The sequence below is a fragment of the Scyliorhinus canicula genome, chromosome 19 (genome assembly GCF_902713615.1).
Source record: "Scyliorhinus canicula chromosome 19, sScyCan1.1, whole genome shotgun sequence".
NCBI classification, from domain to species: domain Eukaryota; kingdom Metazoa; phylum Chordata; class Chondrichthyes; order Carcharhiniformes; family Scyliorhinidae; genus Scyliorhinus; species Scyliorhinus canicula.
The window spans coordinates 100420170-100436886 of record NC_052164.1 but is presented as its reverse complement, the minus strand read 5'-3'; the positions used below and the strand labels follow the sequence as shown (position 1 = coordinate 100436886).

At 48.1% G+C, this 16717-nt stretch overlaps 1 protein-coding gene across 18 annotated transcripts in view; it reads left to right on the top strand.

Moving 5' to 3' along the window:
- Positions 1–16717, top strand: part of phldb1b (pleckstrin homology-like domain, family B, member 1b) — a 356171-nt gene that overhangs the window by 283662 nt on the left and 55792 nt on the right. For 12 of the 18 annotated variants that reach the window (XM_038779264.1, XM_038779278.1, XM_038779260.1 and 9 more), the window contains 4 exons: positions 597–707; positions 3602–3691; positions 9237–9362; positions 15084–15209. In XM_038779264.1, coding sequence (XP_038635192.1) covers positions 597–707; positions 3602–3691; positions 9237–9362; positions 15084–15209 — 453 coding nt within the window. The remainder of the gene's footprint in view (positions 1–596; positions 708–3601; positions 3692–9236; positions 9363–15083; positions 15210–16717) is intronic. The other 6 variants (XM_038779275.1, XM_038779276.1, XM_038779273.1 and 3 more) reach the window with 3 other exon arrangements.

The following is a 16717-nucleotide window of genomic DNA, read 5'->3' as shown; positions in this document are numbered from 1 at the left end:
CTTTTTGAAGTGTATTCTCTACTGGAATGTCGGAAAACCTGGCTGGCAGTTTGTGCACATCAAAATTTCTCCCCCCCCCCCCCCCCCCCCCCCCCCCCCCCCCCCCCCCGCCCCAAACGATGCAGCAATGTGAAAATGCCCATACTTGGACTCCCCTATTGCTAGCGGTTTGTGGATTGTCAGTCAACAAGTATATCAAAGACTGAGATCGATACATTTTTGGCTACTAAAAGAATCGATGGACTTGGGGCTCAGGCAGGATATTAGAGTTGAGATAAAAGGTCAGCCATGATCTCATTGAATGGCGGAGCAAGCTTGAGGGGATGAATGGCCTCCTCCTGCTCCTATTATGACCTTATGACTTGATCATTTGTTTCAATGATGTGGGTTGAGAAATATGTTGTCCTGAACTTTGGGAATATCTTCATTGCTCTTCTTCAGAGGGGGTGCTCCAACCACCTGAGTGAGTTAGCACGATCTCAGTTTAATGTCTCATTCAGAAGACAGCACCTCTGGCAGAGTAGCACCCGCTGTGGTATTTTACTGGAGTGCCGACCTGGGTTACCGGCTTATTCATGTCCACCTTTATTCCACAGGACAAGGTTTCTGCCTTAGAGAATCAAGCCAATCAGATCCGCTATCAGACTCTTCAGGAGTGTGACAGGTTGACCAGGGAGAAAAACGCGATGGCACAGATGCTTCAGAAGGTATTGACATCTAGAACAACAGAAAGACTGGATCGGAAGGAGGACTTTCTGCCCATCTCGTGCTGGCTCTCTGTACTAAACCTACTTTGTTACTGCTTCTGAACTGATAGTGGGGCTAAAAAGGGTAAATTGAGAAGGACGGAGTAGCCTCACGTTCCATTGAGTTCAGGGGATTTGAGGGGTAATCTGATTGAGTGAGTGAAGATGATTAAAGAAATTGAGAGGATAGGTCGAGTGTAACTATTTACTCCGGCAGGGAGAATCCGGAACCAATGGGGGAAAACCTTAAAATCCGAGCCAGGCCATTCAGGGCTGATGTCACTTCATCAAACAAAGGTGAGCGGAAATCTGGAACTCTCACACCCAAAGGTTGCTGGGTTTCGGGGTCAGTTGGAAATTCCAGAACTGAGATCGATATTTAGGCTGCAGGAATAACCTGAGTTAAGATACAGATCAGACAATGATTGGATTGAACGTTGCAGCGAGCCTGGGAGGCTGAACGGTGTCCTGGTCCCATGTTCCTCCCTTCCGCACCTTTGCAATAATGATTGTATCTGAAGAATAATATACACTCTGTATAAAGCAGGGGTTAAATTTCAGCCGACCTGTGGTCAGCACTTCCAGTGGTGTCTCCCCTGCCCCAGGACCCAAAGATTAAATTCCTGATTCGTGAACGCCGTGGTAATCGGAATAAAAGTTGACAGGGCGATAAGGAGATAGCAGGGGGTGAGGGATTAATTTGATAGCTCTTTCAAAAGCCAGTATGAAAAATTAAATTAAATTAAATTAAAATCGCTTATTGTCACGAGTAGGCTTCAAATGAAGTTACTGTGAAAAGCCCCTAGTCACCACATTCCGGAGCTTGTTCGGGGAGGCTGGTACGGGAATCGAACTGTGCTGCTCGCCTGCTTGGTCTGCTTTCAAAGCCAGCGATTTAGCCCTGTGCTAAACAGCCCCTAGTATGGGTACCCCAGTAGGGGTACAATTGGCTGAATGGCCTCTTTCTGTGTCAATGCATGATTATTCTATGATGATGCCTGTCCCACGGGGTGTGTATGGAGAGGTGACGTTCTGACCTGGGTCAGCTCGATGGATCGGGCAGTCATTTCCTGCTCACGATTAATGTTTCGAGCTGGAGGGTGTTGTGTTCTGTGTTATGACACAGAACATCTACTTCTTTAACTTGTGGGCAGCATGGTAGCACAGTGGGTAGCACTGCTGCTTCACAATGCCAGGGTCCCAGGTTCGATTCCCGGCTTGGGTCACTGTCTGTGTGGAGTATGCATGTTCTCCCCGTGTCTGCGTGGATTTCCTCCGGGTGCTCCGGTTTCCCCTCACAAGTCCCGAAAGACGTGCTGTTAGGTAAATTGGTAAATTGGACATTCTGAATTCTCCCTCTGTGTACCCGAGCAGGCGCCGGAATGTGGCGACTCGGGGCTTTTCACAGTAACTTAATTGCAGTGTTCATGTAAGCCTACTTGTGACAATAAAGATTATTAACTTATTATCTGGAAAGATGTTTTATTAACAAACACGTGGAAAGATAACAACTGGCTACTAAATGAATTCAGTGAATTCTCCTGTAGCTACTCTAAGTGTGACTATTCTCTTGTACGACTTACTACCAATTGGCGGGTGTCTAAAGTCACATGGTAGATCTCTTATCGCCACCTGCTGGTCGGAGATTGTACCGATAACTATATACATTGATAAACAACTATATACATTCATGTGCACATGCATATCACCACAGAGGGTGGTCAGTCTGTGGGCAGAGGTCTTCCCTACACAGTGTTCAGCACATCCTGCTGCAATGACCAATATTCAAGTTGTGTGCTTAATCCCTGCGTTACCGTGGCGATATCCTGCTGCAGTTTGTGATGTACACTTCGAAGCTTCAGTTACTGTCTAATTTCACGTGGACGGGCAGCACGGTGGCACAGTGGGTTAGCACAGCTGCCTCACGGCGCCGAGGTCCCAGGTTCGAATCCCGGCTCTGGGTCACTGTCCGTGTGGAGTTTGCACATTCTCCCCGTGTCTGCGTGGGTCTCACCCCCACAACCCAAAGATGTGCAGGGTAGGTGGATTGGCCATGCTAAATTGCCCCTTAATTGGAAAAAATGAATTGGGTACTCCAAAAAAATTTTTTTTTAAATAAATAAATAATAATTCCACCTGGACACTCAATCTCATCCAGGCAGGATTTTCACCCCCACTTTGGGGTGAGCAGGGACGCAGGGTGGGTGCGAAAATGTGCCCTACTGACCAGTGCGGCGGTTTGGCAGAACAACCTCTACCCTGAGCCATTTAGGCGTGATGGTTGTCAAAGGGCGTCGACCCACTGGCACATTACAGGTAACTAATTGAGGGAGTTTAATGGACTATTGAAGCCTGTTGCATGCCCCTTTTTCCCCCTCCCACTTCCATGTGTTGAAGACTAGGCCATCTTGTGGCCGAGTGGCAGAAGACCAGGGCGTGGCCCTGCCCTCCTGCCTGACTACCGCCACACGCTGAGAAGAGGTCCCTCCTCCGCATTCGTCACATGACTGCTGATTTAAAAGGTCAAAGGTCGGAGAGATGACACCTCCAGCTGGAAGCACCCTCTCTGCCTCTCAACTGAAAAGGCAGGCTGCAGCTCCTTCTGTGCTGGAGGGCTTGCTGTTGGTCCTCCAGCTTCGAGGGTCTGTCTGCTATCCTTAATTGTACAGCGAGCCCGCCCTCTGACCCCGAATTGGCCAATTTAGGGAAGACCACTGCCCGGTGACTGCTCCGCCCACCCCCCCGTTCTGAGCCCCATTTGACTGTGACATTGGGGTCCCAACTTAAGACTCAAGTTGGTGGCCAAGGGGTTTAACGACAATGGTTTCCTAATTTGCAAACCTGTTCCCTCTCAGGAAAAAGACAAACTGGCAAATCTGGAGAGACAGTACTTCATAGTGACTGGCGGCAAAACCTTTTGCAAAGGCTCCACAGCATTAAAGGAGGTAAAGTGATCTCACGTTATTGCGGTTCCTGTTCGGCAGACTGGCAGAAAGTGAATTTATGAAATGTTTTATCCAGTCAATCAAGGTGCTTTTCCACTCATTGTGAATTATTGCGAAGTGCACCAATTGTTTCACAGAATCATAGAGTTACTGTAGAATCACTCGGTGCATCGAGTCTGCCCTACCTAGGCCCAGCCCCCACCCTATCCCCGGAACCCAACCTCACCTTTTGGACACTGAGGTAAAATTTAGCGTGACCAATCCATCTAACCTGCACATCTTTGGACTGTGGGAGGAAACCGGAGCACCCGGAGGAAACCCACGCACACACGGGGAGAACGTGCAGACTCCGCACAGACTATCACCCAAGGCTGAAATTGAACCCGGATCCCTGGTGCTCTGAGGCAGCAGTGCTAACCACTGTGCCACCCGGCCGCCCATGTTGTCATGTCAGGGAACAGAGAGCATTATTGCAGAAATGCTGTAATAGGTCTGTTCCGATAGTATGGTGGACCTTCTGACCAACATCTTTCCGACTCACTCCACTTAATTCATCTCAAACAAAATCTCTGGTGCACATTTTTCCTGCCCCCATCCTCTTCTTCCATGCAGCATCCCCCCCCACCCCCCTCCCCCCCCACCCCTGCTCCTCTCACCCGTCCCACCTCCCAGTAGCTCTGCCCCGAAGCAGCATCTTTTTGTCTCCATCTCTGACACAGCTACTTGTATCAGCAGGAAATTCTAACTTGTCGATCCTGAGCACCCAACACATCACTGAGGCGTTCCCCGCAAGGAGATGAGGCAGTGGGAATGTGAAAAGCCATTGAGACTCGCTCACCATCCGTAACAAGAGTAAAGGGAGTTGGTTTGTTGGAATGGCATTTAATGGGGACTCTGTAAAATGTTAGAGTGGGGTGGGATTTATCAGAACCGAAAGTTGGAATTTGGAGCCGTTCTCCTGATCCTTTAATGCCACCCAGCTGGTGACGACGCCAGAGTAATTGTACCAGTTTTGTTATTGTTGGCATCAGGAAGATACGGGGTAGGCAGAGTGGGGGTGGGGGGGCTGGTCTTTACCAGGAGCACAGAGACGTAAATCCCAAGCGGCAGAGTGGAGAATCCCGCCACAAGCAAACGGCACGGCCCAATTCTCCGTCCCCATTAGCAGCGGGAGCGCAGCAGATACGCAACCGAGAATCCCAGGCCTGTGTTTCACCTGCAGATTTATAACAAGAATCACCAAGGCCTGCCAGAGAAAAAGTGCTTCAACCCCTCCCCTTACATAGAATTTAATGGATGTGAAGCTTTTAAAAAATAATAGTGATTAATGGCAGTGCCACAATGGACAAAGGGAACGGAATACTTTGGTCTGGGCTTCAGAAAGTGTGGTAGCCGCAGCTGCACAAAAGAAGTTACTGGCCGAGGCCACTGGAGAAGGCCCTGAGGCCACTGGAGAAGGCCCGAGGCCACTGGAGAAGGCCCAAGGCCATTGGAGAAGGCCCCCGAGGCCACTGGAGAAGGCCCGAGGCCACTGGGGAAGGCCCCGAGGCCACTGGGGAAGGCCCCGAGGCCACTGGAGAAGGCCCGAGGCCACTGGAGAAGGCCCGAGGCCACTGGAGAAGGCCAGAGGCCACTGGAGAAGGCCCAAGACCACTGGAGAAGGCCCCGAGGCCACTGGAGAAGGCCCAAGGCCACTGGAGAAGTCTCCAAGGCCACTGGAGAAGGCCCAAGGCCACTGGAGAAGGCACGAGGCCACTGGAGAAGGCACGAGGCCACTGGAGAAGGCCCGAGGCAACTGGAGAAGACCCGAGGCCACTGGAGAAGGCCCGAGGCCACTGGAGAAGGCCCAAGGCCACTGGAGAAGGCCCGAGGCCACTGAAGAAGGCCCCGAGGCCACTGGAGAAGGCCAGAGGCCACTGGAGAAGGCCCAAGGCCACTGGAGAAGGCCCGAGGCCCCTGAAGAAGGCCCAAGGCCACTGGAGAAGGCCCCGAGGCCACTGGAGAAGGCCTGAGGCCACTGGAGAAGGCCCTGGGGCCACTGGAGAAAGACACCAGCAAACTCCAGAATGTGGCTAAAAGGGAAGTAAATTTACTTTGGGGCCTTATGGCCATGAGACAAGCAGCAATAGCACCAGGCTGGATGGGGAACCGGACCCCGTCTTGGGTACCGGATCGAAATCGGAAAACAGGTTAGGTCGTCACCCCCAAGTTGAAGAGGACCATCCCCGGGCGAAATGCCCTTGTTGGGAGTTTGTGTGTTTTAAATGCAGTCGGCGAGGCCATGTCCAAGCACATTGCCGGGCAAAAAAATGATGGAATAAAGAATGAGCAGGCGCAGCAGCAACTGTACCGAGTGGAGAGGAGCTCTCAGGAGGGGCACAACATGCATCGATCAAACATCATCCAAGTGCAAATGACAGATCCCATTGAGATTGGCTTGAGCGTGAATGACAAACCCGTAAAGATGGAGGTTGACACCGGGGCTTCAGTGACCGTCGGGGATGAGCAAACCTTTGATTCTATCGGGGCTGGAACCCCGGTCCTGCAGCTAAACAGCACCATGGTGAAGCTATCAACATTTACGGGAGAGACCCTTAAGATCCTCAGTACTGCGGAGAGTTTCACAAGGGGCAAGAAGCGAGTCTTCCGTTGGTTGTTGGTGAAGGGGACAAGCCCAGTCTGGGAAAGGATTGGGTGAAACACCTCAGGCTGGAATTTTTTTCAATTTTCCATGGTGTTTTTAGCGATGGTCCGCACTGATATAAAGATGAAGTGGTCTGTATCAAAGGTGTGAATGCAAAGTTTTACGTAAAACCTAACGTAACTCCCAGATTGTTTCGAGTCAGGCCGGTTCCTTATGCCCTGGACCAAAAGGTGGAAATCGGGTTTTAGCGCCTCTCTGAGTTTGGGCATCATCAGACCAGCCCAATTCTTGGAGTGGGCTACTCCTATAGTCCCTGTCCTCAAACCTGACCAATCCATCAGAATTTGTGGGGACTACAAAATGACCATAAACCAGGCTGCCCAGGTAGACAGGAATGCCATCCCCAGGATCAAAGGCCTCGATAAGCCAGTTGTCAGGAGGCCTCACCTATTCGAAGCTGGACCCTGGCCACGCACACATCCAGCTGGAGTTGGATGAGGAATCGCAGAAGTCTACCACAATAAACACTCACAAAGGGTTGTGCCAACACACAAGATTATCCTGCGGGATAGCATCAACCTGCGGTGTCTTCCAGCGCACAATAGCAAACCTCCTCCAGGTGATCCCCAAGGTAATGGTTTATCTCGATGATGTGCTGGTACAGGAACCACCACATGTCAAGTCTGAATAAAGATGCTGACCCAGAGCAACATATGATGGTCTGGTAGCGATAAGGCAATCGAAGACTTGGTGCATCAGTGCGCTTCACGTCAGGCCCGGCAGCCATTACCTCCATCGACATCCGTACGTCGTAACTTTTCCACTCATGGTTTACTGGATTCCATCGTCTCGGATAATGTTACTCCGTTCACAGGGGGAGAATTCCTAGCTTTTTCCAGGGCTAACGGGATCCGGCACAGAAGGACCGCTCCGTACCACCTTCCCATAACAGGTGGGCTAAGAGAGCTGACAGAACTTTAAAACAAACTCAATGTACAGGCAATCAGATCGGCCGCCACACCACCGCCTTTCCATTTTTTTGCAGTCCTGCAACATTTACCCCCCCCCCCCCCCCCCCCCCCCCACCCCCACCACCACCACCACCACCACCACCACCACCACCACCACCACCAATGGGGTCTGAGCCAATCGCTCGGGATAACGTGAAGCCTGACCAATAGCACGCCAGCGCAGGGCCGGGGAGCAGAGGGTGTGGGAAGAATAAACCCGGAGCTGGGTTACTCTGTGCCAATATCGTACTCGCCTTTGTCTTCGTTAATAAACCTCTTTTGGTTTACACCAAACCCCCCTCAGCGCGTAAATCTCGAACCATCACAGAAAGGAATTTGAGCTATGAGATGTTGAGTACCAAATCTTGATGAGCTTTAAAAAGTAATTAAAAGAAAATTATAGAAGCTGCCACGATGTAATTCCCAGAAATTAATGGATAGCTCTTTCAAGGAGCTTGCACAGGAACGATGGGCCAAATGGCACAATAAATCCTCATCACAGGGAGATGTCAGAACAACGATTGAGTTAAATTGTACAGCATGTATATCGTTCAACCCAACTGGTCAATGTTTATGCTCCATATGAGCCACCTCCCACTCCTGTTCATCCCAGCATGACTTTCCCCCACATTCTTATTTATCGACCTCTTAAACTGCAACATGTTATTTGCACCGACTGCTCCCTGTGGAAACGAGTTCCACGTTCTCAACTCTTTGAGTAAAGAGTAAAAACATTCTGGTTATTGTGAAGTTATCTCTGAACGTGTCTGTTAATAACTTTTTCATTATTGTTTCCTATGGAAGATGTTCCCAATTTGTGATCAGAAATATCCACTCAGATAGTTCAGTCCCTGTTGCTGTATGTCCAGTCTGGAAAACCCATTTCTAACAATGGGTACATCCACCTCTCATTGTTGCTAATTTTGTCCCAGGTTCAATCTTTGTGCTACTGTGGTTAGCACAGTTGCATCACAGCGCCAGGGTCTCAGGTTCAATTCCCAGCTTGGGTCACTGTCTGTGCGGAGTCTGCACATCCTCCCCGTGTCTGCGTGGGTTTCCTCCGGGTGCTCCGGTTTCCTCCCACAGTCCAAAGATGTGCAGGTTAGGTGGATTGGCCATGATAAATTGCCCTTAGTGTCCAAAAAGGTACGGTGGAGTTACAGGGTTACGGGGATAGGGCTTAAGTAGGGTGCTCTTTCCAAGGGCCGAAGCTGACTCGATGGGCCGAATAGCCTCCTTCTGCATTGTAAATTCTATAATTCTATGATCTCTGCTTGACTCTGTGTAAACTGCAATTGGCTTCTACATTGTGAAGAGAGCAATCCTTCCATTCCCATTGCTCCCTCCACGTTTCTCCCCATACTCCATCTATTTCCTTCCCTCTATCCATCCCTCCCACTCCCTTCATTCCTCCTCCTCTCATTCCATCCACCTTCTTCAATCCCCTCCATCCTCCCATATTCCTCCCTCATCCATCTCACTTGATCCCCTGTACTCCCCCCCCCCCCCCCACTCCCTTCATTCTCCTCTATGTCCCTCCCGCTCCGTCTCACTCACCTCTCACCTTCGAACCCTTTCCATCCTCCTTCCTTTCTTGCAAACACAATTGCCTGTGTGCAGACTGTGGGGCCTTCTGTGTTCGAGGAGCCTGCTGATATTCGCAATGGTACAGGAGGGCAGCCAATGCCAGCAGCAACATACTCGAGTGTGAGAAGTCACCTTCAGGGAAGGAGAAATTAGCAGCAGCAATGGGAGAGTTAGGAGTGTGTCATTAAATTAGTGAACTCTCCGACTAGCGAAGTATTAGGAGTCCTTAACAATAATACTCTGAATTAAACACATGCCATTTTCATTCATCGCAATGCTACTTCAACCTTTGCCCTTTGAACAGGAAATGCTTCACATCACAGAGCCTAGCGACATGTTAGAGGAGACTAAATTCCAGCATTGCTTGCCAGGAAAAGCGACTTCTGTATCCCCCTCTCCTTCTAGCCCAGCGTACCCCAAGATACAGGAGGTAACTGCACTAACACTGCATGCTACATGTTTGCTTTTTAAAAAAAAACCTTCTTGTGTTCATTCTGACACTTGCATAGATGGTCAATGGAAGACGTATTGTATACTGGACCGAATTGTGCAATGTGTTTAAACAATTGTCCTCTTATTTCACGGGCCTGGAATCTCAATCATGGCAGATTAGGGTTGCCAACTCTGGCTGGGCCTGTTCCTGGAGGATTCATCAAATGAAAAGAAAAAATTAAAATCGCTTATTGTCACGAGTAGGCTTCAAATGAAGTTACTGTGAAAAGCCCCTAGTCGCCACATTCCAGCGCCTGTTCGGGGAGGCTGTTACGGGAATCGAACCGTGCTGCTGGCTTGCCTTGGTCTGCTTTAAAAGCCAGCGATTAGCCCTGTGAGCTAAACAGCCCCAGAAATGACTTCTGCCTCCAGCTGTCCCCACATCCAAATAGACTTTTTTTCTACAACTATCAAAGGACGAACAAAATGTTCAAGCAAAATTAAAAAAAGGAAACTTTTGTTTTGATGACCCAATGATCTTTTGCTCTCAGCTATATCCTGGTGATTAATCTTTAATCTTTGGAGACTCCAGGACAATCCTGTAGGGTTGGCAACCTTATGGAAGTTGAGTAAAAGTCTCTTTTGCGATCTGATTCGACTTTAAGATACACTCGAAATAGAGGTTTGGGCAGCTAGTTCTGACTAGCCTTGTCTACTTTCTTACACATTCCAATATCAGTGATGGTTTCCACTTTTGCTTTTATTGTTCATTTCACATCTGCAAGTCTGCTCCCCATATCTCCAAACTCGCATCCTGGCCTGTTCCTCACTCACTCTTATACTCACTGGCCTACACTGGCTTCCAGTCCAACACCCTCTCAAGTTTTAAATTTTCAGTATTTCTTTCAAATCCCTCCATGGACTTGCCTCTCTCCTATTCCTATAACCTCCTCTTAACTCTTCTAAACTCCAGGGGATACAAGCCTGACCTGTCCAACCTTTCCTCATTAGACAACCCACCCATTCCAGGTATTAGTCTAGTAAACCTTCTCTGAACTGTTTCAACGTATCTAAATAGGCAGCACAGTGGTTAGCACTGCTGCCAGGGTCCCGGGTTCAATTCCAGCCTCGGGTCACTATGTGTGTTGAGTTTGCACTCCCTCCCGGTGTCTGCGTGGGTTTCCTCCGGGTGCTCGGGTTTCCTCCCACAGTCCAAAGATGTGCGGGTTAGGTGGATTGGCCATGATAAATTGCCCATTAGTGTCCAAAAAGGTTGGGTGGGGTTACTGGGGGACCCAGATAGGGTGAAGGCGTGGGCTTAAGTAGGGTGCTCTTTCCAAGGGCTGGTGCAGACCCGATGGGCCGAATGGCCTCCTTCTGCACTGTAAATTCTATGATTCTCACCATTCTCTAGTTAAAGATATTTGTCCTGAATTCTTTATTGGGTACATTTGTGGAAGCCTTATAGATAGGACCTCTCATTTTGGTCTCCCCAAAAGTGAAAACATTTCCTTGATGTCTAATCTATCAACCCCCTTCATCGTTTTAAGGACCTCAATCATTTTACCCCCACCCTCCTGTTCTCTCGAGAAAAGTCCAGTGTTTCCTGAATGTCGTGTTCTCCCAGTTATAGCAAACATAATTATTTGATACAAACTCTAAAAATGCTCACTCAGGAAATGGTTACCAGATTTATTTTTTTTGCTGTTTTTCCAATTTCCTTCTCTCCTGAAACTGTTGACTCTGGTGAAGAAATATCGTTCCCTGAGCTGTCGCGTTCTTGCCAGTTGGCCATTCTCCCTGTGTCAGCCCGGATGTTGACCCACAAATTGAAGAGGGAGGCCATCACGTCCTGACCTGATGTCCGAACACCTGCCCTTCCCAGCAGAGCTCACTGGTTAGGACCTGGAGAGCTAACTGATCTTTTGTTACCTCTTTAACCAGCAACTCGGAGGCCAAGATCTTCCATTTTATTTGCAACTACATCTGCCTGTCTCTTCAATCTTGTGCCAGATGTATTTGGCAGCCGTAAACGATCCATCCTCCTCCTCAAAACTTCTACAGTATCTATGGTTGGCTCAGTTCCCTTTATTTCCTTTTCTGCTTGTTCTAGCTTCTCTTCAGCCATTGAGGATGTCATTTGAGACCTGGACAAGAGGCATCCATTCTTTAAAAAATTTTTTTTTAGTGTATGCAATTCATTTTTCCAATTAAGGGGCAATTTAGCGTGGCCAATCCACCTACTCTGCACATCTTTTGGGTTGTGGGGGCGAAACCCACGCAAACACGGGGAGAATGTGCAAACCCCACACGGACAGTGACCCAGAGCCGGGATCGAACCTGGGACCTCAGCGCCGTGAGGCTGCAGTGCTAACCACTGCCCCACCTAGCTGCCCTGGAGGCAGCCATTCAGCCCCTCGAGTCTGTTTCTCCATCGGATCCAATCATGTACATCTTAACTTGTTACGACCGCGTGAAGAGGGGTACAAATTGACTCCCTCCAATTTGCCACTTCAGGCCAGGCTGTAACAGGCTTCTGTTGTCAATTTAACGAGGACATGCTTTGCCAATGCTGCAGGAACCCCACTATGAAGGGGCTGGTTTAGCTCACTCGGCTAAATCGCTGGCTTTTAAAGCAGACCAAGCAGGCCAGCAGCACGGTTCGATTCCCGTACCAGCCTCCCCGGATAGGCGCCGGAATGTGGCGACTAGGGGCTTTTCACAGTAACTTCATTTGAAGCCTACTCGTGACAATAAGCTATTTTCATTTCATGTACGTTTTCGGATTATAAAGAATTGATCAGACAGATTTTCGGAGTTTAAATCAAAGAACGAGATAGGTTTATTAGAGCTACTTCCCGAATTAAAAAAAAACCCTCTTCCACTGCATGACCTGCACCAAGATAGGCAGAGAAGGCCTCCAGGCTCATGAGGACCCAGGGACTAACTGGAAAATCCTAGTTGGCCTGCTATAATTGGCCTTAAAAGATCCGTATTGAGCTTAATTGGCTAGCTACCCCCTTGCTGTACTCGGTCTCTTGGTCAAAATCCTGGAATATTTTCCAAACAGCCCTGTGGTGTATTTGAACCCCACGGACTGCAGCAGTTCAGAGGCAGTAAAGAGTATTTAAGCATGGGCAATAAAAACGATGCTCACATTCTAGGGATTAATTTTAAAGAATATGCCAGAGCACTAACCTAGGACGAATCTTCTTTTTGGACCAGTCTACCACACCAGCTGTAATGAACTCCAATTGGCTTTATTGGTTGGCCAATTGGAGTATGAGCTCCCTCAATGATAGCTCATTGAGGGGGCCCATATAATCACCTGTGTAGGCTTTGTGAGTGAGTCTTAAGTTGACTGGACTGCTAGCAGCACTGTTTGTAGCTGCTCCTGTAATATCGTTATTGTAAATAAATATTGGTGTGGTGACGGAACTCCTGTGGATTACTACACCAGCCTTTCTGCGATCTAAGAGAAAGTGCTCCTCGGGAATCCAGTTAATGGTGTAACGGTCGGTAACCACTCGATACTTTGACATGAAGCTGTAGATTGCACTTAGAGGCGCAATCTTCAATGTATCAGCCTGGGTTACATTCAAAAACCAACAATGATGACGGATCAGTGATCAAACACTGTGATATATCACCACTTTAATCTAGTCTATTAATTTCCCAGCTTTGCACGACAGGCTCCTGATACCTCCAAGCCAATTCTCTTAATTTTGTCTTAATGTTCATTGTATAAATTAATATAAATAATTAAATGTAACAGCAGCATTTCTTGAAATGTGAGCATAATTGACAATTTTTCAAATTTAATTGAGCATTTATCGTTCATCCCTAATTGCCCTGGAGAAGGTGGTGGTGAGCTTTTTCTTGAACCTTGTGGTGTATGAACACCCACTCTGCTGTTAAGAAAGGAGGTCCAGGATTTTGGACCAATGCCAATTAGGGAACAGCTGATATATTTCCAAGTCAGGATGGTGCGTGGCTCGGAAGGGAACTTGCAGGTGGTGATGTTTCCAGGCATCTGCTGCCCTTGCCCTTCTAGATGGTAGAGGTAGCGGGTTTGGAAGGTGCTGGCGAAAAATAGCATGTTGCCGTTCAATAAGCAGAAAATAAGTTAATTGTGGCTGTGATGATGCAAAACGAAAGTACCTTTGGACCAAGTTGTAATGAGGATCTCTGACATCAGCCACAGAGAGAGAGAGAGCTTGTGTCTTAGTGTTGCATCCGGTGAGCTGCTGTTCACTAAAGACAAGAATCCATTTTGATTGGAGACGGTGGGAGCTCAAACAAAGAAATCAACAGAGCTCTAACAGTGTGATAGTTTGGAAAATTACATTAATTATAGAAATGAATAGTGACTTTGTTATTTTTGGGATTCATTGGAAATGGTGATGAATGGGGGAAGAGATGACTTTAGCATTGGCAGCTGTATTACACGCTAGGTTTGAGTCATTGTCTTCAAAAATAAGAATATTTTTTTCCACATAACATTGCAACATGGGGTGGACGTTCAGTCCCTCAATTCTGTCCCAGCATTCAGTTAGATTGTGGTTGATCTGCCCCTCAACTCCATTTCCCATCGTTGTCACCATATACCTCGGTGCTCACACCACAGCCTGGTTAAGGAACATCTAGACGTGAACTGGGCACAAACATTTTGAAACTTATTTCTAACCTGTTCCTCAACTTCAAAGCACCTTTGATTTTCACTCCCAAGTGTCTGAGGTACCATGGTTGCCAGATGTTATGGAACTCAGGTGACCATTTGCCAGCTGCAAGGTAAGCTGGCTAGGCGACTATGGAGGGAATCACAGCTGAGCCTGATCCCATTTCGCAATGTTTTCTATTCTCCCAATCCAGACTCGGGTGAAGCATGCTCAGTTAGTCGGCGTGGGACTGGAATTCCCGCCAGTGTGAACAGCCGGTAAATCCCGCCCCGAGTCTGAAAACATTCCTACGGAACACCTCTGCACCTTTTGCAACATTCATACACGCGATTAATGTTGTTCATAAAAGCAAAATACTGCACATGTCGGAGATTCGGAGATAAAAAAACAGAAAGAGAAACAGTTTCAAATCCAATGTGACTCTCCTTCAGAAATGTTGCTGGAGGGCAACCATGAAATCAGCATCGGCCGCATTTGCTGCCTGTTCTTTCGTCACCTGTATCCCTGTCAGCATCAGCACCTTCGGGAAAGAAGCCAAACTTTCAAGCAAAAGTGAATTTTCCCACAGCAGGATTCTTCTGAAATGGGAAATATTTAATTGCTTTCCAATCTAGAAGAGAGACGAGTTAAATTTGCCACCGTCTGGAGGTTCCCCTCCGTGTCGCTCACCATCCTGACTTGGAAATATATTGGTCATTTCTTCACTGTCGCTGGGTCACAATCCTGGAGCTCCCTCCCTCACAGCACAGTGGGTGTACCTACACTGTGTGGGCTGCAACAGTTCACGATGGCAGCTCACACCACATTCTCAAGAGCAATTAGGGGTGGGCAATAAATGCTAGCCTAGCCAACGACAACAACCAACATTACCTCAGCCCCAACAGTGAATTATTATCATGTCTTCTTGATATTCTTGACTAAAAGTGATTGAGATTTCTTCCCCTTCTATTGTGTTATATATTTGAAAGCAGTAAGCTTTGACTCCAATGTCTTAATCTTTTTTCTCTGCCTCTTTGCCTGACATTGCTCTCTCATTTTAGGAGTATATGAAGCTGGCTGACGTGTTTAAGTTCTACAGTGACATATACAGCACCAGCCCTGATGCTGCACTCTCTGCTTCCGCACTGCGTTCTCTGCCACTTTCTGTACCTCCAACAGCCCAAGAGGTACATGTTTGCCTGCACGCTTTGTTTTCACTGTCCGGGCTACAAGTTGGCTGCCTCCCCCCTTGCCTTGGCTGCATGCCTTTCATCAAACGTTTAAAGATTCAGCTATCGTCTCACAGTTAATAACCCATGACACCAGTCAGGCTGTGACCTCACCATTATTGGACTCATAACCCAAAGGTAGACTTTGCAATTGGCAAATATAGAAGGATCCATAATGGATCCGGGTAATAGACTTAACGATTGGTGCAATAGTTGTGTCTTGCCAGTAATTAAATATTCTATGGAATATTGACAGGGCAAGATACATCCGGTATCAGAGGGTATTGATGCTCTCAGCTAGTATTAGAGGATGAAGGTACTCCCTGTGCAGGTTTTGAGGATAATGATACTTCCCCATGAAGTATTAGAGGTTAACAATACTACCACTGTAATATTAGACGTTATAAATACTCCCAGTGTAGTATGAGAAGATAACAATACTCAGTGCAGTATTATAGGTTAACAATACTCCCAATGTAAGGACAGCAAGGTGGCACAGAGGTTAGCACCACTGCCCTCGGCGCTGAGGTCTCAGGTTCGATCCCGGCCCTGGGTCACTGTCCGTGTGGAGTTTGCACATTCTCACCGTGTCTGCGTGGGTTTCGCCCCCACATGCCAAAAATGTGCAGGGTCGGTGGATTGGCCACGCTAAATTGCCCCTTAATTGGAAAAAATGAATTGGAAATTCTAAATTTTAAAAAACCCACAATATTCCCAATGTCGTATTGGAGGTTAACAATACTCCCAGTGTAGTATTAGAGGTCAACAGTGCTTTCAGTGACTGCTGCCTCACGGCGGCGAGGTCCCAGTTTTGACCCTGGCTCTGGGTCACTGTCCGTATGGAGTTTGCCCATTCTCCCTGTGTTTGCATGGGTTTCGCCCCCACAACCCAAAGATGTGCAGGGTAGGTGGATTGGCCACGCTGAATTACAAAGAACAAAGAAAAGTACAGCACAGGAACAGGCCCTTTGGCCCCCCAAGCCTGCGCCGACCATGCTGCCCGTCTAAACTAAAATCTTCTACACTTCTGGGGTCCGTACCCCTCTATTCCCATCCTATTCATGTATTTGTCAAGATGCCCCTTAAAAGCCACTGTCGTCCCTGCTTCCACCACCTTCTCCGGCAGCGAGTTCCAGGCACCCACTACCCTCTGTGTAAAAAACCTTGCCTCGTACATCTCCTCTAAACCTTGCCCCTCGCAGCTTAAACCTATGCCCCCTAGTAATTGACCCCTCTACCCTGGGAAAAAGTATCTGACTATCCAGCCTGTCTATGCCCCTCATAATTTTGTAGACCTCTATCAGGTCGCCCCACATCCTTTGTCGTTCCAGTGAGAACAAAGCAAATTTATTCAACCTCTCCTCATAGCTAATGCCCTCCATACCAGACAACATCCTGGTAAATCTCTTCTGCACCCTCTCTAAAGCCTCCACATAGAACATAGAACAGTAGAACAGTACAGCACA